Here is a 24634-nt window from a genome sequence, read left to right as displayed (position 1 = left end):
ACTCAGCCAGGGATCCTGCCACACTCTTATGGAGTCTCCGTTACCTACTGACCAAGTAAGGCCCACCCGAAGGACTTCTCGGCCTGCCAAAATTCCCCACCCATGCGAAGCTGAGGAAGAAACAGAGCAATCCATGAAGTTAGAGTCCCGATCATATTTTCCGAGGAGAACCCTTGCAACAAGCGACTGAGGCTGCGTTAACAGTCGCCACCCAATTTTAGCCAATAACGCATCGTTAAACATCTCAATATCTCTAAAGTCGAGCCCTCCATCATGTTTCGGTTTGGTTAAAGTGGACCAAGCAATCCAACACATCTTTCTCTTTTGGGGATTTGCATCCCACCAAAATTTAGTCAAGAGAGACTGAATTTGTTTGCACAAGGACTTGGGGAGCTTGAAGCAAGACATCGCATAGCACGGCATAGCCGCTAGGACCGCTTTCAAGAGTACTTGCTTACCAGCTCCCGAGAGAAAGTTAGTTGTCCAACTATGGGCTTTCTGCCTGATACGATCCAGGATCGCAGCGAATATGTCCCTCTTCTTCCTGCCAAATAGTTTGGAGAGGCCCAAATACTTTCCGATACCCCCCTCTGACTCTATCGCTAGCACCGTCTTTACCCTGGTCTTAACCTCAGCAGGGGTTTTGGCCGAGAACGTAATAGCAGATTTTGTGTAATTGATGCGCTGACCAGACATAGATTCATACTGTTGCAGAATGCGGCAAAGGGTATCGACACTGGCTGGGTTAGATTTGCAGAAGAACATGGTATCATCGGCGAAGAGGAGGTGATTGATGGCTGGGCTGGATCGAGAGACCCGTACACCGGGCAGAGAGCCATCTGCTAATGCCTTATCGCACAAGGCTGATAATACCTCAGAGCACATGATAAAAATATATGGTGATAGCGGGTCACCCTGACGTATCCCACGTGACGGTTTGACGTTCCCCTGTGGAGCTCCGTTCACAAGGAAGGAGTACGAGACCGTCTCGATGCAACTCATCGTCCAAGAGACCCATCGCGGATCGAAACCTAGTTGGGTGAGAACGGTTTTGATAAACCTTCATTCCATACGATCATACGTTTTGCTCTTATCCGTTTTCACGGCCATGGAGCAATGTTTCTTAGCCTCTGAGGTTCGAAGATAATGGAGGGTTTCATGCGTGATCAAGACGTTGTCTCTGATGGTTCTACCGGAAACAAAGGCGGACTGAGAAGGGGAGATCAGTTCCGGTAAGATAGGTTTGAGACGATGGGACAAGATCTTCGCTATGATCTTGTAGTGGATATTGCAGAGGACAATAGGTCTATATTCCGAGACCTTCCTCGGCCCTGCCCCTTTAGGAATGAGCCTGATGTGCGTTTAGTTTATATATATAGCTAATTGTCCCTTTGATTATAATGCCTACATAGGCGTGGCAAAAATAATTGATTTGAACAGTTAATAGAAGTAAACTAGTATAACAAAAATGACTTTATAAATAGGTTTCTTCTTTTTGACATTAGGCTCGAGTTTGTAGCCTAATCGCCCTACAGAAATGTACTAATTCTTTTGATTGCAAATTTGGCCGTTCCCCCATATAACAACATCTGTACCTGCATTCATTCATACTGCATTTAATTATCTGTGTTTCTTCAAAAATGTTAATTCTGATACCTAACATTGGACCCACAATGTCGTTTCTATCATGAATAAGTTAATTATATCACAAAGTTTCAATTCTGAATTTATATTTTGCCTTAATGATAACTGAGTATTTCAAAGGCCAATACCAAATATTCTAAATAATTACAGTAAAAGATCTAATTACGGGTAAAAACTAGATTCACACGGTTAAAGTATTTTTAACCTCATTTCATATTTTACTCTAAAATAAAATAAAATATAGAATAATAAATAAAAAAATGTCACTCTAGCTATAGAGTAGTAGTACTTTATTTTTTTCATTACTTAATTTTCTATTTCATTTTGTAATAAAATATGGAATGAGATCAGAGATGATCTTACATACATCACGTTACTAATCGATTTTATTAATTTACGGCATGACTTAAAATGACGCCCATGGCAATCATGACATACATAGCCCAATATCAAAGTATTACCCTGTTATCAAAGCAAAGATGGTACTGGTCTGATCAGAGTCGGACTTTTCTTAGCCATTGCAAATTTGTATTGGTCAATGTCGTTTTCTTTATGCTATAGCCAAAAATGGGTGTATTAGATAATGTCAAAATCCAGTGATCTGCCAAACGCTATGTTACGCAACTGAACATGTGTTTAATTGGTTAAAATAATTTAACTTTGGTTACTTATTTGGATAATTACTAAATTACTCATTCAATTCTGAACCGTTCAAGGTACGGAAGATACAGTCAAAAGTCAGACTCCTGAAACGAAAATTTATCGTTAAATTTGTCATTAACAATTAAATAAAGAAAAACTTAGAGCAAACACAGTAGATAATAATTAGCATTCATTTACTGAACAATAAACAAGTCGTTACATTTAACCATACAGTCTTAATAAACACGATAGAATATTAATAATATATATTAATGTCCCGTAATTAAAACCCTAGGCACATCTATACAAACAAGATTCCAAAGCTCAGAAAAAGCCACCCCAAAAATCCACATTTAATATATTATTATCGGATAATGCGAAATTAGTAAATAATAATATGAACACACTTCTAGATCTCCTCCTCTTTTCCTTAAGAGATCCCAGAAAAAAAGCCGATATTTGAGATCCGGGTACGGGTCGGACCTTGACCTCCTACATCACCAGCTCCGATACCCACTCTACATCAGGAGCTTCACCCGAATTATGATCCGGATCCGGTTCAACCCGATCCATGCAATTCTCCTTGCTCAGTTTCTCGAACATCTTTGCTCGCAGCCCACGACCAGACTCAACGACCCGCTCCATCGCGGGCTCTTCCTCTATACCATTCTCCCAGATATCCGTATTACCGGGTCGGGTTGGGGTTGTGGGGAGACTCTGAAACCCAGGACCCAAGATGGATCCTCGGGGCGACCCGAATCCGGATTGATAGCATCGTAACGGATTGTTGTAAGACGGAGGAAATGATTTCACCTTCTCAAACTGTAAGTTCCTAAACGAAGAGACGACGTCGTTTATAGAGTTAGACCCGAGTGAGCGACTCAGTGACTGAGACCCCGAGTCAGCTCTAGGACTCACCGGCGGCGAACCGGAAACAGGCGAAATCGACAGCTGAAACGCTCTGGCGCACGAATGACGAATCGGGGACGAAACGTCAAAGGAATCAACACGATCAGGGCTTCGATTCGGGAGACACCTAAGCTGATCCGGCGAGTGAGCAAAGAAACAAACTCTCCGGCGACAGTTACCGCCGTCTTTACACGGCTGCGTCCGGTAACGAGCTGGATGGAGCCAACACTCGAAAACACCGTGAGCGAACTCGCACGAGTCTCCTTTAACGCAACCGCCTTTACGAAAATCGGGACAAGCCGTCCCGGAGTAGCTGTACTTCCTCGGATCCCTCCGGCGAGCCTTCTCTCCGGGATGAGCGTACGGACACTCCGTCCAGTCATGGCTCCGGCCGCGAGCGCACCTCCGGACTTTGAATTCGTACATGCGGAAATGGTCGCAGGAGTACGCGTCGATAGGAGAGTCCGGGCCGAATAGATCCGGGTCGGAATCCGGATCCGGCTCGTTAGAGGGTAAGTAACGCTGCAGCGCCGCCAGAGCTTCAAGCATGCTGCAGTCTGGACTGTTCATCACGGGAGAGAAAACATCCCCCGCCGTAAAATCTTCAGAAACGGGCCACGTTGGAATCTCCACCGTTGGGTAAGTCCGGCGATTATCTCCGATCATCATTTTTATCAATCACACTCGTCTGAGTTTTTTTTCTTTCTTTCTTTCTGATTGATTTGCTGTTGTTTGATATATCCCGGCAAAACCTTTATGTAGAAGAAGTAGTTAACCGTGGTTTGGTTAAATATTTTAACCATGGTTATGACTATCAGCCTAAGACTAGGAGCTGCCTTTCTACTGCTGTTAAAAGGTAAGTTTAAAACATTATGTAACGAGGCTGTGAGTTACACGTGTGTAACAGCGGTTTTAGAGTTCCCCACGGGATAGACTTATCTGGATTTTTCATGAGGTGGAGGTTTCTCTAGTGACATTGAGGCAGTCTACGTGACCGGCCCGTGAGCGTATCGTCTCCTTAAAGATTATTAGATTCATTCGCAAATCTCTTTGTCTTCTGAAGTCAGTTGAGTTTTAGATACGCTGAATGACGACAAACTAGATAATCCGACTTTTGTTAATTGATTATATTATTATTTATACATTGCATAATTATCCTCACAATACAATCGTAAGATCATCTCCAATAATACTCTAATTTATTCTATATTTCCTTTTAGGATAGAAAAAATTACGGATGTTCAAAAGATACTCCCTCCTTTCCCTGATATAAGATGTTTTGGAAAATTTTTAATGTTTATATTTTGATAATTTTAAAGTACTTTAACTTTATTAAAAATTAGTCAACTAATTACATTTTACTGCATTATTTATAATTAGTTAACTTATGTTCAATTTATATTATTTAATAATATTATTTTTTTTAAAATAATTTTTTTAATTTTTTTTGCTTTTAAACAAAACATCTTAAGACGCAGAAAGTACTATTTATTTGTTTATTCGTTGCATGCGAACTATAACAATATGTTGCATTTTATTAACAGTTTGTTTTGAATATAAAATCTCCTTTAGAAATAACAGTAAGTCATTTTTTTGATATTTTGGCTAATTAAATATTATGCCAATTTCATTTCAATTCTTACACTTTTGTCAATATATAATTTTAACGTAAAAAAACAATGATCACTTATCAGGCTATATATCTCAACCAAAAGAGCAATTTAATAAGTTTTAGAGATTAAATATATCATACAATTCTCAGTTATAGATTTGAGCACCATTTTTTTTTTTGATTGAGGGCTTAACAAAAAGAGAAATGGATAAGAAATGTGTCGGACGAAGAAGACATGTTGGAACAGATTTGGAATAACGTTCAAAGGCATTAAAAAAGAAAAACATTTATGTTTCTTTGCTAAAACTGGAAGCAATTCCATATCCCTCTAACACACAAATCGACCTCTCATCTATCCTTTCTTCTCTTTCTCTTTTTCTTTTTCTATGTGTTTTTTTTTTTTTTTTGAAAAAGGGCATCTCTTTTTCTCTGTGTTTCCTCTTTTTTTACTCTACCAACTATTTATTTTATCTCAATTCAGTTTAAATGTTATGAAAAAAGGGTTTAAATGTTATGGTCTTACGGTTTCAATCAAGGGATAATTTGAAAATTACTCTAATAATAGTTTAAAAATTGAAAATTGCACCTTATTTTTTATTTTTTTGAAAAGTACACTTTGTTAAATATGAAAAACATTTTTATCCAGATTTAATATTTGTAAAAATTCGAAATTATTAATTACAATAATATTATAATTTTTTTCTAACTTCTGTTTAAAAACTTTGTTATATCCTCTCTCACTTTCTTAAAACTAATGTTTGTCATGAAACATTAGAATGTATGCATTTAAAAAAAAAAAAAAATCACATGATTTTTGCTTCTTTCTCAGTTGAACGACATTTGTGGCCTGTGATGCTGTGATAGTGAGCGTCAAACATTCTCAGGTGATATGTATCAATACAAGCGCAGCTATAAAATGTTGATCTGCAAATGTACAATAAACTCCACTCTCAATTTCTTACAGGTTTCTAGAGTGTTCTTATTTGGAGTCTCTGATTTCTACTACTGTGTTTTATACATTGGTGAAAGCAATCGATAGTTTGGTAAAAGTGAAATATATGAAAACCATGAAAGTGATTCAGAAATCTTCTCTGTAATTTATTTTTATATATGTTGATGTATCCAAGAGTTAAAATTTATGTTTTGTATCTGCTCTTTATATTAAAGGACCATTTAATAAAGCTTCATGATTTGTTGGAAAAAAGATATTACGAAAAAGAAGAAGAAGATGAGACGACGTTGGGTGTTCTCCTTTTTTCAAACAAATAATTATTTAAAAAGATACTATAATTATAGATATTTCTTTTTTAAAAAAAATATTTTTGTTAAAATTTTTTAATTTAAATAATAAAAAATTAATAATAATATTGAATATTTAGATTGGATATTTTAGTAAATTCATATATAAAGAAGTGTATATTTAAAAAAACTTAAATCCTAGTGTAATTTTCAAATTAAAATCTCATATAAGTCTATTTTTCCAAATTTTCTATTCAATTAAACATACACCCATAAATGCTTTTTTTTTAAGATGAGAAAGAGTTTAAAATTCAGTTACAAAAAAAAAAAAAAAAAAAAGAAAGAGTTTAAAATTTAAACGCAGCTAGAGGAATTAATTATTTTATGATTTGCTTCCATCAAAATTACAGTACACGTGATTCCTCTTATACACGTGTTTAATTCTTACAAAAATTATACATACAGTATATCAAAAAAGAGTGTTCCAGATTTCAGTTTGAAAACTTTTTTTTGGTCAAATAAAAAAAACATATTTATTTAAAACCCATATTTCCTAAGTTCTAACGAAGAAGACAAGTTGCAAAATATCTAAAAACGTGTAGCTCATACCGATTCAACGAGCAATTATTAGCTATCTTTATTTGGAAGATAGTGAGATGTACACAAACAACCCAACGCCTTCGTTTTTGTAGTCACTGATCCGGTTAAACATTTGTGTATGTATGGACCCAAACATCGTTAATGTCGTAACTCTTACGGGATGAGTTGTATAATTTCAAATATGTACTAATTTATAAAGAAATAGGAAGACAAAATTTGATTGAAAGTGATTTATATAATACCTAGCAGGGACCATAGGTATACAGATTCACCCATTAATGCTTCTTATAAAGATTAATTCTTCCCTCTCTCAACTTGCAAACACAACCCAATCAGAAGACGGACTTCAAAATTTATATAGATGATTTCTCTTTTGATTTCTACTCGCTTAGATGTTTATCCGACATTCACATATTTGGCAGCCTTACCTTTTGTCTGATACTTTAATGGAAACTTTGCTCAAAGAATAAATAGCCTGTCTTCGAGCACGTATTTTATTTTTAAGGTGATTAGACAATCAGGCAATTTCTTCTTGTAAACATAATCAAGAGGTAAACTATATTATACGTTAAACGGATTTTACAGTAGTGTTTAATAAGAACCGTAAAACCAAATATTACTTCTCATGTACAATATGTTATACCTCAATTCCTAAACTAAATAATCTTTTTGTCTGCAGAGTCGTACAGATTTATTAAATAAATATCGCAGATTGAATCTATATATCTAACAGTTATACATAATTATTTTCTAAAGCAAGACCCTTGTACGACTAATATATGCAGTTGTAATGCACATATATAACAAATTTCGTACTTCTCTTGGTCTATATATTTGTTTGTGTGCATTAAATGTTGTAAGCAACTTTATCCTTGTTAACCGGTGCAATAATATATATATGATCAATAACTACCTGCATATAAAACTGCGGATTAGCCAAACATCAAACATCTACCAAAAGTAATAGGTTGCAAAATTATTAAACTCTAGGAGATGAATAATATATTTAAAATCAGTGTACCAAACTAGGCATGGGGGGGAGTGGGGAGGTAACGACACCCAACTATTACCAGCACATGTGGAATGGTATGGTTACGATTTATTTATTTATCATCGATGACATTTAATGGATCAAATTTGCGTATCCAAGATCATCTCCAATCTCATTCTATATTTTACTTCAAAATAAAAAAAAATAGAATGGAAAATAAAATGATAAAAAGAAATAACATTACTTTATAAATGGAATAATACTTTTATTTTTTGTTAGTTAGTCTATTTTCCGTTTTATTTTTCAATTTTGAAATAAAATATGGAATATGATTGGAGATGCTATAACACATGATTACTAAAACAATTTTTTAAAAATATGCTAAGGGTGCAGTTAGAATACAATATTTTTTTTTGAAATAACACTGTATAGAATGATTTGTTTTGAGTATACAGTTTGAATAAAATAAAAAAATACAATTTTCATTCCGAGTGATTCTTTTTCGGGGTCTAACATTCCAATGATTTTATGCAGTGTATGAAAGATAGAATGTGCGCATAAATGAAATGGAACGTGGAGTTGATTACACTGAGAGACATTTTTTGACTTTTTATTACAGCTAGAAACACTTCTTACATGTGACACACTTTGTTGTGGGTCAGCAACAGATTGTGGACAATTTTGCTCTTAATAGAAAGAACACTTGTGGATGGGTGATTTGTGGACGGGTGATGTGTGGATGAGTGATGTTAATGTGTTTATAATAGATAACGTAGACAAACTCTCTGTTTTGATTCCATAAAACTATACAACAATACGTAGACATGGACTCATGTTACTAAATTTATACCATAAAACGTGGCCAAAGACTCTATTATATTCAATACAAACACTTGGCTTCTTCAGCTCAATTGATAAATTATCTGCAGTTAAACTTCAATCAAAATGAGAAAGAGATGATATTGTGAGTATGAGCAGACAAAAAAATCGAAGAAGCGTTTAACACTTGGCTTCTTCAGCTCAATTGATAAATTATCTGCAGTTAAACTTCAATCAAAATGAGAAAGAGATGATATTGTGAGTATGAGCAGACAAAAAAATCGAAGAAGCGTTTAACTTTTGTCAGAGAGTAATAGATCTTGCATGTCATAGATTTCTGATCTAAGGAATTTGCGCTCTGTCATGATGTGGATGGATGTAATTTTGATTAGAGTTGAATTTAGATTCCGAGATGATGAATGGAATCGAAGGAATATTGCTCATGTCCACAACTAGTTTATTGTTAAGATGTTCATGTCCACAACTAATTTATAATTATGTTATCCACGCTTTGGTGTCAACGTCCACATTTTGTTTACACATTAATATATATAATATATATATGAACATGGATCTTAAAAGATAGAGAATTTTATATATAGTTTATTATGACAATTATTTTTGTTTAATATATTTTAGAACTTGAGATAAAAGTAAATAAATACATAAAGTAAAATAAAAAAAAATAATAAAATGAAATAAGAAGAGGAGATAGATTCTCTTTAGTTTAGGGTTATAAGAGTATTTTTGACAAAAGAAAATGTGTTTCAAGTGATAAGTATCTTGTAGTGTAATTTGAATGTGAGAAAATATCTCTAGATGTAAAAAATTCATCTTTGATCTACTTGTTCCTCAAATTCCCAACTTTTTATCTTTGCATAACTTCTCTTATTACATTCATTTGGCATTCTATTTTTTTAGTTTCATTCATTTATAATATTCATTGAAATTGATAACCATTAAACCTGTTTACGTACTTTACAAAGTAATATCTCTGACTAAGATCACACAAGTATATGGTATACATTGGTTCTTTAATAACTTTTTTTTTTTTTTGAAAAAAGGTTCTTTAATATCTTAGTTACAAACAATTCAACTATTTGTTAGAGTTTTGACGCTTGTCAACTAAAAGTGTAATTGAATATGATCAAACACGAATGGAAAATGGCCGTTCTTTTTTTCGGTCTAAAAATGGCAATTTCTTTTTGACGGTCATATATGTAGAGGATCTATATATTTCTTCCAAGTATGTTTGCTATGGCTGCGCTTTTAGGCGTAGAGACGAGAATGGGACTAGTCATCTTTAAAACAATGGACCGATCAAGGAATCTATAAACCCGTGTGTGTGGATAATTGTATGCGACTTAAACGACAACAGCGAAGAAAAGGTAAAAATAGAGTTCGTAATCTGTTGGTGAAATTTGAGGGACCAGTCTATCAGACTCTCACTCTCATCTTCTCGTTTCCTATATTTTATTTTTTATGAATGTAAAATTTATTCATCAGAAAAAACTTTATAGATCCTTTAATTAGTTTATATACGAAAAACCAAGTTTATGCAATAAAAATAAATTTAGAATGAATTGTTCACTGATTTACCAGTTATAGCAGACGTGGTATTTATTACGTAGTTAGATTTAATTTTTGTTTTAGTTTTCCTCGACTTCTTTAAGCCAAAACGAACCCTTTTTGGGGTAAACATAAGACGATCTTTTTGTTATGAACTATTACGTGGACGTTCATATAGGTCTATAAGTTTATCTTCTAGAGGGTATAAACCTTAGTTTTGTATTCATATATATATATGTATCGTGGTCTATGGTATAATAATAAGATTAACCAATTCCTTTTTTCTCTCGATTCACAACACGTTATCAGCACGAAAATCTAACCACCGAGCAAAACGAAAACGTAGCCGTCTTGAGTAATAATTTCTATTGACTCACGTCAAATTTTCTCAAGCCGTTACAAAGCCTTAAATCGTACAAAGCCGATCATGTCATACTGATGAAAAAAATTCAAAACCCTAATCATCTAACCGCGTACTCATCTACGTAGCTCCGATCCTCGTCTTCATTATTAATTGAAATCTCTGTCTCCTAACACCTTCGAGATAAGTAATACTATCCCTTATTTATTTGCTATGGTAACCGTGATGATGTTTGTATTATACTTACATTCATGTCATAATTATATCCTACTTCGCTGTTAAAATCAATCGACATGTATGTATATATTTTTCCAGTTTGGTTTGATTTGTTTGTAAGGCCGCATATTTTATAGTAGCTTGCTGGTAGTGGACGATTATATCATTGTTTTCGTTTTGATTCTTATTTGCAAAAGACGATTAGTAGTATAATTGTCTGCTCTTAGTGCTATTGATATATATATGTGTTCATGTTTAGTGATTAAATTCATATGGCTGAATAATAATAATTTTTTTTTTCTGATTCGTAAAGGGTTGCAAGTTAGAGATAGATCTGTTTAGTATTTTTAAACGTAATGGTTGTTGCTAAAAATTAATCAAGCACTCAATGAATGTTAAATAAATAAAAAAATTGAAAAAAAATATTGTTCTATATAAATTCTGAAGACTTTTGTTTGGTTTGGTTTGATGTGTATTCAGCTTATTCTCTGATTTTGAGTCACACGATGATTTAATTGACATATGCACAATTAAATAAAATCATAACATATTAATAAGGTGCAATATAATAGTTTAGAGAATATCAACCAATATTCATCGGTTATTATTTGGTTTGCCATTCGTTGATTTGGTCAAAGTCTATTATTCTTATATCGCTTGTTATATAATCGTGTTGAACTTAAAAGATAACTAAAATTGATAAAGGGTACATCAGCTTAGTGAATAGGTCGTATACTTCCTAATAGTTTATTGTTTGATTTGATGTTAGTTTCTTTTCTCGGTTAATTAAGCATCTTGGAATAATAATTTAAATTCATGACATGATTAATTTTACATTATTGATATTGATTCATTTACATAATGCTTTGATTTTATACAGTCATGATTTATATTCTAAACTTGCTTATTATTATTAATGATTTCTGATGAAATTTGATTTCTAGTAGATATACTGATGTGTACTAACATAATAGCCATATTTATATGAGCAATTTTATAGTATTTCAGTATTATCTATTCATTATAAAAGAGATGATATAGAATGAGATAAACAGCTGGAAAATATGAGTGGTTGGATCTCCGATCTCCGTTGCCCTTCTCCTTACTAAAATAAGTAAATTTCTATTTGTCATACTTCAAATACAAGGTAAATAAAAGTCTGATAAGGTAAAATACTATACATGAAAGTTAATACATGTAGTATTAGTAAATCGATTTATTGAATTGAAATAGGAAACTAGTACATATAATGATTATTATAGGAGTATTATTTACTTCCTAATATAAATCAAGATTTATGAGAATATATATCTCTATAATTTGAAATACTTTATTATTATATGTCATTGCCATTATATATATGAGAGTTTTTAAGTTTAAAACTTGATCTTAAAAGATCCATAAATTTTGGAAAACAATCCAAAGGCATGATCGATCACCTGAATGTGATTACCTAAAGCTCATTATTTATTTTGCATTTAAAGATTATAAAACCTTGAGTTTATAATTATATCTCAACTATGTTAGATGTCAAGCTTAAAAGTAAAATTTCTCGAAGAAACTTTTAATGATGCATATATATTAAAAAATATATTTTTCACACAAGTAATGTTGTCTAGTATACACACGATTGAGAAAAGAGATTAAAGAAGTTTATAACTATATTTTTTTCTCCTTGAGAGCAAGAAAAAAATAATGAGCTATCGATGCAAGATGATAAATCACGTCTAGTTCATTATGATCATTCTCTTGAAGAGAATCTGGCATTTTATATTGATAAAGAAAATCAACATTGGTCAATAAAGTGGACACAAAAGTGGTTGTAGACGTTAATGTGGATATAAATAAGGTCAAAATCCAAAGATTTATTTATAAAACTCATACTCTCACTTGAAGTTGAGAAAATAAAGATGGCAACAAAAAAAATATATGATTCATTCATCTAAAGATGAAATAAAATTATTGTGAGTACAATGTCTTGTGGTATCAAGATTATTGGAAGCTCATGAGGAGAAGATACATGCTTGCCTATGGAAATGCAACTTAAAATCATTAATGTGTATATTTTCCCAAGTCTCAAAGGTTAAAATAATCTAAGATATAACACATGACATTAAGTTTGATATGTCGTTGATTCTAACGTGGGATTCAGTTCAAGATATATGAACTTGGAGTATCCTTGTCTCGAGCGAGAGAATTAAAGAATCCCACATCCCTAGTAAGTGGAAAATCCAAAAATATGTTCACACTGGAAATAGACTTAAGGTTTCATTTATAAAATAAAATCAGAGGATTTATAATCTAGTAATGTTGAGACAATAAGCAAAGGGAAATGTTGAATACCTTCAATTAGAAGTATTACGCAAGACACTATTGTATTGTACTACACAATGATTAGAAAATGGAGATTAATGTAGAAGTAAACCAGAAGTTTACTGAAAGTGTAATGTTTGGCAAACCGATTATGCTATTCCGGTTTAGTAATGATGCGAAAGATAATCATATGGACATTTGTTGAAGAACTATAAGATTCTTACGAATGATTTGCTATATGCTGCTACTTACAAGGCAATATAAAATACGGGTTTTCACCAGTCAAATAGATTGAGAATCTATAAATACAAGGAGATGTTTGTGGGCTTGATCACCCACCGGTGGACTGATCATCCACCATGTGTTTATAATTAATGCATCGACAAGAAGGTCGTATGTATCCTTGTCACAGATCCGCAACCTGATGTTTGCGAGATTTATTGGTAATACTGGTGAAGTCACAAGCCTTTGATAATTATTTTATGCCTGTTGAGATACATGATGAACATGTTGTAGCTAATGTTCATATGTAAGATGCAGCAACATTGATTCGCATAATGCCAAAATTAATTAAGAACTCTCCCCATCAAATTGGTTATGGGTCAGGAACCAAAGATCTCATCTAGAAAATTTGGATAATTTGTAGTTGCTCCACCACACCGATAAAAGATGAGACCTCAAAGGAGGTTATGAATAAGTTGGATATGATCTCCATTGATGATAAAATCTTGAAGATTTTATAAAATTTATTTAAAGACTCATAGTTAGTCTATCCAACATTAAGGGGAAAAAATAAACAGTTGGAGAATGAATGAGTTAAATGAATTATCATTGATCCTCAGATAAAAGAGCGTGAATTAAAGTCCAAAATAAATATATAGAGATAATTTGATTACAGAGATTAGCATATGAATTGTCAGACTCATTTAGTGACCCTAAGAAAGTGATTAAGTCACAAGTACCAGCTATAACTGCTCCAATTAAAATTAATGTCCCAGAAGGACGGTATCAAACTGCTAATGAGTCTAAAGAGTGCTTGAAGATGAAAGACTTATCGGTTCTGAATATAATAATCCTCACGAAAGAAAATGAGCTTGAATGAGAATGGCAGAATCGAGGAATGAAAAATTAAAGATCTCGAGGAGAGATAGAAAACATGACAAGAAGAAATTCAGGTACCTGAGAATAAATAAAAATCAAATAGCTATGTCATGTCTAGAACGATATGGAACCGATACCAAATCGACGTCGTAAATACTTATGCATGCAATGAAGCAGTTGATGAGAATGAGGATCATGAATCATCTATTGAAAAGTGTACACAATGTGATAAATGGCCAAAAAGAGAAAAAAAAAACAATAGATGCAAAGACTAAATCTCTTGGAAAGAGAGAGTAATTGGACAAGTAGTCCATACATCTAATGGTGTAAAACCAGTGGCACATAAATAGGTCATTATGTGAAAGAATGAATGAGATGATGAAAAGTTATGAGATGTAAAAGAGTAGTTGCACAAGACTTCTCACAAAGACCTGTAATTGCTATAAGAAACACATCATGTGGTGGAAGCATCAACTTATAAGTTTCTTTAGTCTGACAACAAATAAAAAGAACTGAGAGCCACTGGAACAATGAAATTTATGTTAAAGATCCAAAAGATATAAACTGCAAGAAGCAGTAAACCCCATAAGGATTTGGACTGCTAGAAGCAGTAAATGCTAGTTCTCGAGAACATTACCGCGCGAGTATATTGAGAATATAAAAGAAAGAAAAAGTATTGGTCATGAAGTACCATGATATTGAAAATTTACTGATCTTTTTCAAGGTTGAAAGATGTGATTTCATATGACAAGAAGGATAGTCATACTTGTAACTTTCACAAGAAGCAAAAGAATAACTCGTATGTATAATTATGCATAATGTGAATGTTTAGAAAATTGTCTATAAAAGGAAATTTGTGCATGGATTCCAAATAGACCAAAATATGACATTTTGTATGAAAGAGAGGCTATGGACTACAAGCCTAATGGTCTAAGAGATTATCTGAAAATCGAACGAGTTTATTCAATGAGAATATGTTTATATCCATTCCTAAAAGGATGATATATATGATGAGAATACATCTCCCGAATATGATGCTTCCAGGGGGAGAATATGATGATGTGCGTGGTTGTACTCTTTTTTCTTATCATGGTTTTGTCCCATTGGGTTTTCCATGTCAATGTTTTAACGAGGCAACGAAGAGCACGGAAATGATAGATACCTTGAGAGGAATGTTATCACTTAAGTGATAAAGATATATCAATCTTCTAATGTATTTTGAGACTAAAAGAATCAGAAGATAATGATCAAAGATCAATCATACTTGAACAAGAATTAAGGTATGGACACATTTCATTCGCTAGACAGAAACAAATATCGAAATTATTTGAATCAAAGGAGACCTTCTAGATGGAATTAAAATATGAAACTGGTGTGCGGAGAAAGATATTTGAATCTATTTTCATCTCCAATTTGAATCAAGCCATTCTCCGTTATAGAACTCGAGATATGACTGTTTTCGTAGGACATGTACAAGCTGTCTCAGAATACCTAATATCATATGATATTCAAAATATCACTCGATATTTTTATCTTACTAGAGCCATATTGGTGCCTAAAGTTAGACATGAATGTTAGCTTCGATTTCCAAGTGGTTTGAAGTCATTTTATCTTACGGTCACCAAGATATTCAAGTTTTAGTGAAGAATGTCAAATTTGTCAAGAGAAGTAAACCGGTCCAACCCCAAGAAGAAGGAGTTAATTCATCACATTGGATTGTGTCATATCAGATATCTCAAGTTATGTTCTCATCAGGGGGAGTAGATGCGCGCTGAACTCTTTTTTCTTTCACCACAGTTTTTTTCATTGGATTTTCCTGGTAAGGCTTTTAATGAGATAACATCTTATGCGTTTTACGAAATATATTTTAATGTACATCTAAAGGAGACTGTTATGAACTATTATGTGGATGTCCGTATAGACCCATAAGCCCATCTTCTAGAGGTTCTAAACCCTAGTCTTGTATTTCTATATATATGTATCGTGGTCTATGGAATAATAATGATTAACCAATTCTCTTTTTCTCTCGATTCACAACACTTTTAAATAGTAATTTTTAAAACTATGTTTTCGCGTCAGTTTTAATCAATTTTTTTTTCTAAAGAATAAATTTTGAGTTCTTATTTGTGGGCAGATATTCATTGTTTTTACTTGTATTTTCGATTTTTTTTTGGTTACATACTGTAGCATACCTAACAAAAAATGTACCATTTTGATAAACGAGTGAAAATTGTTTGAACTAAACATTGGTTGCGGTTATTTAGTTGAACATGATGTAAAGGTTGAAAAAGAAACCATGCGACCCCAAAAACACTCCACAATGTGTAATCTCAGCCACAAGTTTTAAGATGTCAATTTATTACTTTTTCTTTTTCTTTTTTTTCTTAAACATCACTTGTCTTCCATCATTTCATAAAATAATCTATGTATATCGCTGCATATCGACCATACAATACAACACAATAATGTTTCGCCATACAGTCCAACCTCATATTATACACTACTCCAATGCATTAACTGTTGACCCTTTTATTTGTCAATATCATCGATAACTAAGAACATGATTATGTGGAGTGGGAGATGCTAAGGCCGGAGATCGAGACTTCTCTTTTTTTCTCTTCGTGTCTTAACGGAGATGAGATGAGACGAAGCTTTCTCTGGTGCTCTACCAGGTTGTTTGATTCCGGGAAGCGGAGGCTCCTTCAACCTCGTCGTCGTCGGCTTTTGATCTCGGGGTGGTAGAGGCTTTCGAAGCTCTGCGCCGTCGACAATAGAAGTTTATTTTTCTGTGATCTATGGGTTTATAGCTTTGATTCGCTGGAAGTCGGAGGAGATCTCGACTGGGTCGATTGGATGCTCTCCGATACACGAAATCAAGGCAAGGAAGGAGATCTCGATTGGGAATTGGTGTTTGAGATTTCGACTGAGTCGGAGTTTGGGTTCTTCCTTGGATGAGATCTCGATTGGTCGAGGTTGCTTTCCGTGGAAGACGATGGGTTCGTGGCGCAAAGTTTCTATTCCAGTGATACTTCGGTGAAACGCCGGTGATGGTTCCGGTGACGATGCCCGAAGCGGTGAAAGGTGGAGGTGTCGGTGAAACACGTGTTCTTCATCGGTGAGGAGTCCAACACGTGGTTTGGTCTTGATAATTAATCGACACGTGTGTGTGAAGCCTAGTGGGCTTGGGAAGCAGTTTTTGGGCTTGTCGCGCCGGGTAATGAAAGCGCAGATCGGGTTAATGATTTGGGCCGATTCTGTGGGTTGGGCTTAAAACCCATTTAGTTTTTATCCTTTGTGTTTGATTTTTTGGTAATGTATGTGAGATGTCCTGTTGGGCTTTGTCCCTTAATAATAACTTTTTAGATGGTAAAAAAAACTAAGAACATGATTATTATTTTTATTCGAATATATGACACATCACTTTAATCACTCAGTTCTATTGTTTCTATCCAAAATTTCCGACCTAATTCCGCTCTCGTATTGCTTCGTTTTGCTACTCATTTTTTTCTTTCTCGCATTGCTTTTTATTGCTCAATTTTACCATTTCTAATCGATTTTTAACACCATTAGATCATAAGCTTCTATCAGGGAAGAGTGTGCTATTGGCATCAGATACAAATCGGTAGTTTGCATCACACGATTTAAACTTCGATGACAAAAAATGTAACAATTAAATCGTCTAAAAATTGAAATGCCAATTATATGTCTACTTGGAATGTTTTTATAATGTGAAGGAGCTTATGCATGTGATGTACGTAAAGAATGTATACGTACACGCGTCGAAATCACATGATAAGAATGCCACCTCTTAAGGAAGCATGAGGGATCATGCATACATGTCCCATCCATCTTGACCGTTCATTACGCTTAAATTTAATACTTTTATATGATTTTTAATACTTTCTTACATGATATACCCACCAAAAAATTAATATAGTTGATATAATCTATCCCACGATCATGACTACTACGTGACCCCTTTTATTCCTCTTTGATTACCCAATTTTTATTTACTATAACCACCAATTCTTGATCTTATCCACTAATTCCAAATTATTTTCTTAATTTTCTGTCATAACAATATCGACCCCTAGCTATTTTGATCATGGAAGTATGTGAAAATAACCCTAGCCTAGTAGTTTTCTAAAATTTAACCTGCTATGAGTTTCTTAAGCACGATATCAAAGGTTTGGTATCCAATAAGGCAATAATGTATGAAAATATTCAATAATGTGTCAATGAATACATCAAATGTTTGGTATCCAACGACTATTATCAATACCATTATATCTACAATATCAGAAAAGTATATAGCACTGAAAATTTACACAAACAGAAAACTGCGAATAAAACGCTCTAGAATAATCTAAAAAAACTGCTCTAAAATATAAGTAAATCAACATTTGTTAAAACAAATAAATTGAATAACATAACTTGCCAACCGAATCCGAATATTTTTACATAAAGTCTTCCATAAGCAAAATTACTTTAACTGGAAAATACTTCAATCTGTCAGATTCTCTAATACCTAATAGGGATGAAATCTCAACATAAAGGATCACATGATCTGCCACAAAGTCACGTGACACCGATCATAATGCGGACCACGTGTCTTAATCTCATGGCACGTGTCCTTCTTCAGAGTCCTTTAATCATAAGGCACTGTTCACTCTCCACGTCCCGTCAGGATAAATTTACAAGATTTTTGTTGATAAATTTGTACGGAGAAATATACGTGGCTGAATCATTTTTGGCCTTTGACCAGTACCGTGTCCTTTAACAGTGACGCAACATATGGAGAATCTGAAATTTTGGCTAAGATATTGCCACGTGTGAACATCGACGTGACTCCAACATCTTATGAGTATTTACTGTTGGAGGCGTGTGAACCGGATTACTCAAACTTGTTATTGACCGGTTGACTGAACAAAAAGTAACTGATTTTTTTCGCTTCAGTATGTTTTAAAATGCGTTAGAAATATACTCCATAGCTTCAATACAATTTATCAAACTCAATAGATACCATAATTCTTTAAGAACATCTTAAACAATTTCTATATTTTCTTTTAAAATATAAAAGAAATATTATAGAGATGGTTTTATCTAATATATGCCTTTATAGTAAAATTTGTCTATTTTAAGTAAAATATAGAAATGTCATTTAAAAATAAAAAACTATATTGTATTGTAACAAAACTCATTTTATACTTTTTCTTTTTTAGAGAAAATATAGAAATGAATTGGCAATGGTCTAAAAAAATTTCTAGGTATTAGTTTTGTTGATGTTAATGCAGATTTAAGCCAATATTAATTTTTCTGAAATTGATTAAAAATTCGATAAGATATTAAAAGTTAATATGTTTGTCACACGACTCACACCCAAGAAACCGCAAACACCCTCCTTTTTCTCACAAATTATGTAACTTATCGTGATAACCTCTAAAAAGAATAAAGCACTCGATTAAATGGAGCCAGATCATGTCTCTTTCATTCACTTGAAGTGATATACCGAGTTTGTAATTTTCCATTATAGGTTGGACGGTGGCCCCTCGAAACGTTTTCTTCGTTAAAAACTGATCCGTCTCAAGTGAAAATAGTAGTTTTGCACCATCATGGAAAAGAACCAGAACATAATGTATTATCAAATAGAGTAATAATAAAACCCAAAGATTTTGACCAGGAAAACGTAATGAATTGACAGGAAGTGAGCAAAGAAAACAGTAACCTAAAGAGTAAAACATGATGAGAGGTTTGGAATCGTGATTACTATATACAATTAATTCAAGCTAGAGTCGGTCCCAGATTTTAGAGGCCTAAATGAGACCCCCCAAATACTTAGGGTAAACAATATGTAAGAAGAGATGGGCTATAGCCGACACAACAAAATAAATCAAAAATCTATGGGCTGTAAATATACCATGTTGGTCCATTACGAAAAGTTCTTAGAGTATACCGTGTTGGGCCGTAGTGGATATAATGATATTAAAAGTTAACAAAATAATATTTATCGAAAAACATGCTCTAACAAATATAAAAATCACTACCAAACTTATTCGTTACGTCATTAGACACCCAATCACTATCAACTTAAAAATATAACTCTAAATAAATAAAAGATCAAACTGGAATCCAAACAGGCTGTTCACTCTCAAGGTTGATTCTCTCTCTCTGTGCTAAGATCGAAAGGGGAAAGAGACAGAGATCAAAGATGGGTCACAAGATCCTCGCCGATCCTCTTCTAGAGACCATCCAAGTAACTGTCGGAGAAACCAAGAAACAGAGAAGTAACCTGACCGTTACTCTTTCTCTGGTTTTGTTTCTTTGTCTGGGAACTTCAGGTATGTTTCTGTACTTTCCTTACATGATCTGACACAACAAGCATAGTAAGCCGTTGACTATTTGCAACTGTAACAAAAGGTGAACTGTTTTGATCTTGTATAGGTTTTTACTGCTTTACTGACAGCATAACAGTCTGGTTGTCAAGTCATGCAACCAATGATCACAGTCTTAGCCATAGGACCCTTGGTGACGCAATCGAGTCAGAGAAGGGTGTTGTTGCCGCTGACGACGGTCGGTGCTCGGAGATTGGCGCTTCTTTCCTCAGAAAAGGCGGTCACGCGGTGGACGCCGCCGTGGCTACTACATTATGCGTCGGTGTTGTCAATCCGATGGCTAGTGGCATCGGTGGTGGATCGTTCTTGATTGTTAGCTCGTCGGAAGATTCCAAAGCTGAGGCTTTTGACATGAGAGAAACGGCTCCATTAGCTGCTTTTAAGGTCAAAAGCTTTATCTTTTATCTTTTCTTTGTTTAATAAAGTGTCATTATTCCCACGAAAATAATTAAAATTTATTTATAATTTTAATAATTACTTTTCTTTAACCGATAGTATTTGAAATAAATAAAACTATTTATAAAATAGAAACATTTTACAATTTATATTGAAACTAAAATATATATAAATTGTATTAGAAATATAAATTAAATGACAAGAAAAAAATGTCAGACAAGCTTTATAAAATGAATACTAAAAATGGTTTCTTGACATAATGTGTGTTTGTTAACTCGTGAACTAGTGATGCAGGATATGTACAAGAACGATGCGAATGCAAAATCCACCGGAGCATTGTCAATGGGAGTTCCCGGAGAGTTAGCAGGACTTCACGAGGCTTGGAAACGTTACGGCCGTCTTCCATGGAAACCACTATTCAAGCCAGCAATCAAGCTAGCACGAGAAGGTTTCATCGTAGCTCCGTATCTCGGACGTGCCGTATCAACCCACTCTTCAAAGATACTCAAAGACAAAGGCTTACGAAACATCTTCTCAAGAAACGGACAAGTTTTGAAACCAGGAGACACTTGCTACAACCGGGAGCTAGCTTGGAGCCTAGAGACGATCTCCGAGCTAGGACCGGAGGCGTTCTACAACGGGACAGTAGGGGAGAAGCTTGTCAACGACGTGAAAATGGCGGGAGGGATCGTAACGATGGATGATCTACGAAGCTATAAAGTTCGAGTAACGGATGCAATGGCCGTGGACGTTATGGGTTACACTATTCATGGGATGCCACCTCCTTCGAGCGGAACAGTTGGTTTCCCGATGGTTATCAACATTTTAGACAGCTACTCGGAACTTTATACAGATTCGGGAAGTGATCTTGGTCTGCACCGTTTGATAGAAGCGATGAAACATATGTTAGCTGCTCGTATGGATCTTGGAGACCCTGAGTTTGTTAACGTAACAGAAGCTATGAACCAAATGCTCTCTAAGCCACGCGCTGAGGAGATCAGGAAGAGGATCTTGGACAACACTACGTTCCCTCCTGAGTATTATTTGAGCCGTTGGAGCCAGCTAAGAGACCAAGGGACGAGTCATTTCTGCATTGTGGATGGGGATAGAAACAGTGTGTCTCTGACATCGACCGTCAACTACCCTTTTGGTGGTGGAGTCTTGTCTCCTTCCACTGGGATTTTGCTGAACAACGAGATGGATGATTTCTCTGTACCGGAGATCACTCCTGATCATCTCCCTCCTGCACCTACTAACTTCATTGAGCCAAACAAAAGACCGTTGTCTTCCATGACACCTCTTGTTATAACCAAGGTTTAGCATCAACGTTCTTTTTGTGTGTTTTGTCATCTGTAAACTCACGTGAACCTAATGCAGGAGGGTGAGTTGGTGGCGGTGGTTGGAGGAAGTGGAGGAACGAATATAATTGCGGCGGTGATCCAAGTTTTCCTTAACTGCTTTGTGTTGAAGATGAAGCCTTTAGAAGCTGTAGCGAGTGCAAGAGTCTACCATAAGGTAACAAAAATGCGTATTATGATGTAGTAGGCATGCGGGTTCGGGTTATTCGGTTTTCTGTTAGTTTGGTTCAACAATCTTATTGATTTAACCCAAAATAAGTTTGGTTTGGTATTCATTTAGTTAGGGTTTTGAAAATTCTACTTAAGTTTTTGATTTCAGCTATTTTTGGTTTAATTTAGTTAATTTTTTTGATTATTTTGGTTAAATTCGGTTAGTTCTAGTTGGATACGTTTGGTTCGGGTTTTGGTATGGTTTGAGTAGTTTAAAAAAACAATAACCGATTGCCGAACCTAACCAAAAATCAAACTTTTTAGAAAATCAACCAAATCGGTTTGGTTCGGTTCAATATCTCAGGCCTAATGGTTTACTAACATACAGATGAAATAACAGAATGTTGTTTGTTGCAGTTGATACCAAATGTTGTTCGATACGAGAACTTCACTGCTATCAACGGGGATCACATAGGAGTTAGTAAAGATAGCAAGATGTTTCTGGAAGAGAAGGGACATGAACTGGAGGAGATGTCAAGTGGAGGAGCTATTGTTCAACTTATTGTTCAGAGTTTCAAGGAAGAAGAAGAAGATAAAGAGATGGTCACTGACTTTGGAAGGAAACTTGGTAAAGATTTTATTAAGAAACCAAAACCATTCAAAGGATTACTCACTGCAGTTAGTGATCCTCGTAAAGATGGGAAGCCAGCTGCAGTTTGATTTGTTAACGTTCTCATTCAAGTCCTACCACCTATCATGATGTAAAGTCTAATAAGAAATTGAACCAAAACATTTCCTTATAGATTTGTGCTTATAAGTGTAAATTACAGTTTGGTAAGAGCAAAGATCAAACCATAAGTTTAGTACATTATTTATCGCAATTATATAACCGTATGAACTCTCTTTCCAAGGAGGAAATGTATATCTCTTCTCTTTTGCTTGAAGAAAGATTATAAAACATTTTGAGAAGCTTCTATCAAAATAAAGAAACGTTACTTTCTTTTCAAACAAATGTTTTCAGACGAGAGTTGTTTCACCAATTCATGGCACCTGCTTCACCACCCGAATGGTTTGGTTCGTGAATATCATCGTGCTTCATGAAACTAGGCTGGTTTGTTGAAGACAAAAGCCTCGCCCACATTCTGTCAGTGATCACCACTTTGTTCTGTTTCTCCGTGATCCTCTACACATTATTCAAAACCATTATTGTTAGAAATGTAAGATGATTTGATGATATAGGTTAGGTGCTCTGAGACTCACGTAGAAGGGAATGTAAGTATGTCTGCCATTGACAAGGCCAACGGTGAAGCCATTGTAACCAGCCATCACTCCATGAACCGCGCTTTGAGCTAATAGCGTGCAGCATACATTGTCTGATGCATTGCTCGGAACAGCCCTTATCATGTAGGTTGGATCTGCAAGAAACCAAATCTTAATATATCACTTTTCACACAGACACACAATAGCAAAACCATAAGATATAATATAATACCTATGTATTTGAGGTTTAGGGTCATCTTCTTGGCAAAATGATCCTGCAGAAGAAGAAGCAAAGCATATCAGTTTCTTGGTCTTTTCCTCAGTTAGAAATTCAATAAAGTTCACCTTGATCCGTTGGGAGATCCATAGGCCCACGTCCTGTAAGAGTTTGTTTCCAGAGGCATCTTTGAGAGTTGTGGACTGTTCATTGCTTTCAGACAAAAGATCTTGTCCAGCGCCTTCTGCGATCACAATCACCATGTGACCATTCTCCTTTAGCCGTTTACCGATAAACTCGAAAAGACCGCCTTTGCTTTCAAGAAAAAATGGAGACTCCGGGATCAAGCAACAGTCCACATCTCTGCTCGCTAGTGTTGCATACATCGCAATGAATCCTACAAAAAAAAACACTTGAAAATCTCTAAACATATCTTCAGCTCAACTAAAACTTCAGTAAAAGCAAAAACTGCTTACCACTATAACGTCCCATTAACTTGACAAGACCAATACCATTCTCAAAGCTTGTAGCTTCCACATGAGCTGCGTTAATAGCACGTTGAGCCTCTTCTACAGCTGTGTCAAACCCGAACGATCTATCTATAATCTGCATTCAACAACGAATCAACAGTAAGATACAGTAATCAAAACAATCAAACCATTGTGGAGGAATAGAGACTTACAGGAATGTCATTGTCGATTGTTTTGGGGATCCCAGCAACAGCAACTTTGAGTCCACGTCTTCTAATCTCCTGCAGACACAAGATAGTTCATTTAACCAATGTATTGTAAAAATGAAGCAATAAGAAACAAGATGGTGGGTTAAGGTCTCAAGACAATGGAGAT

General features: G+C 34.7%; 3 protein-coding genes across 5 annotated transcripts in view; 1 reads left to right on the top strand and 2 right to left on the bottom strand.

Annotated features, from left to right (window-relative positions):
• Positions 1-2454: 2454 nt before the first annotated feature.
• LOC106316799 (zinc finger CCCH domain-containing protein 49-like) lies at positions 2455-3942 on the bottom strand. Its single transcript, XM_013754670.1, has one exon. It carries the CDS (start codon positions 3862-3864, stop codon positions 2779-2781), a length of 1086 nt encoding a protein of 361 aa, XP_013610124.1. The 5' UTR covers positions 3865-3942; the 3' UTR covers positions 2455-2778.
• Positions 3943-20119: 16177 nt separating this feature from the next.
• LOC106306240 (gamma-glutamyltranspeptidase 3-like) lies at positions 20120-23180 on the top strand. Its single transcript, XM_013742788.1, has 5 exons — positions 20120-20354; positions 20458-20792; positions 21099-22118; positions 22182-22319; positions 22730-23180. The coding sequence occupies exons 1-5, from the start codon at positions 20225-20227 to the stop codon at positions 23030-23032; spliced, it is 1926 nt and encodes a 641-aa protein (XP_013598242.1). The 5' UTR covers positions 20120-20224; the 3' UTR covers positions 23033-23180.
• LOC106306249 (ATP-dependent 6-phosphofructokinase 1) overlaps positions 23092-24634 on the bottom strand; it is an 8619-nt gene continuing 7076 nt past the window's right edge. For all 3 annotated transcript variants that reach the window (XM_013742818.1, XM_013742809.1, XM_013742800.1), the window contains 6 exons: positions 24472-24540; positions 24266-24395; positions 23918-24186; positions 23805-23847; positions 23573-23727; positions 23092-23495 (listed from right to left, as the gene is read on the bottom strand). In XM_013742818.1, the coding sequence (XP_013598272.1) occupies positions 23346-23495; positions 23573-23727; positions 23805-23847; positions 23918-24186; positions 24266-24395; positions 24472-24540 (816 nt within the window). In that variant the 3' untranslated portion in view covers positions 23092-23345. The remainder of the gene's footprint in view (positions 23496-23572; positions 23728-23804; positions 23848-23917; positions 24187-24265; positions 24396-24471; positions 24541-24634) is intronic.

The sequence above is a fragment of the Brassica oleracea genome, chromosome C1 (genome assembly GCF_000695525.1).
Source record: "Brassica oleracea var. oleracea cultivar TO1000 chromosome C1, BOL, whole genome shotgun sequence".
Taxonomy (NCBI): Eukaryota; Viridiplantae; Streptophyta; class Magnoliopsida; order Brassicales; family Brassicaceae; genus Brassica; species Brassica oleracea.
Note: the sequence above shows the minus strand (reverse complement) of the source record. Positions and strands in the feature narration are given on the sequence as shown.

What these genes read in the sequence shown, in the direction of transcription:
- LOC106316799 (XM_013754670.1), bottom strand. Translation starts at nt 3,864, where the DNA reads ATGATGATCGGAGATAATCGCCGGACTTACCCAACGGTGGAGATTCCA.
- LOC106306240 (XM_013742788.1), top strand. Translation starts at nt 20,225, where the DNA reads ATGGGTCACAAGATCCTCGCCGATCCTCTTCTAGAGACCATCCAAGTA. An exon ending in TCTTTGTCTGGGAACTTCAG is followed by an intron (nt 20,355 to 20,457) that starts GTATGTTTCTGT and finishes GATCTTGTATAG; the next exon opens with GTTTTTACTGCTTTACTGAC. An exon ending in CACCTCTTGTTATAACCAAG is followed by an intron (nt 22,119 to 22,181) that starts GTTTAGCATCAA and finishes AACCTAATGCAG; the next exon opens with GAGGGTGAGTTGGTGGCGGT.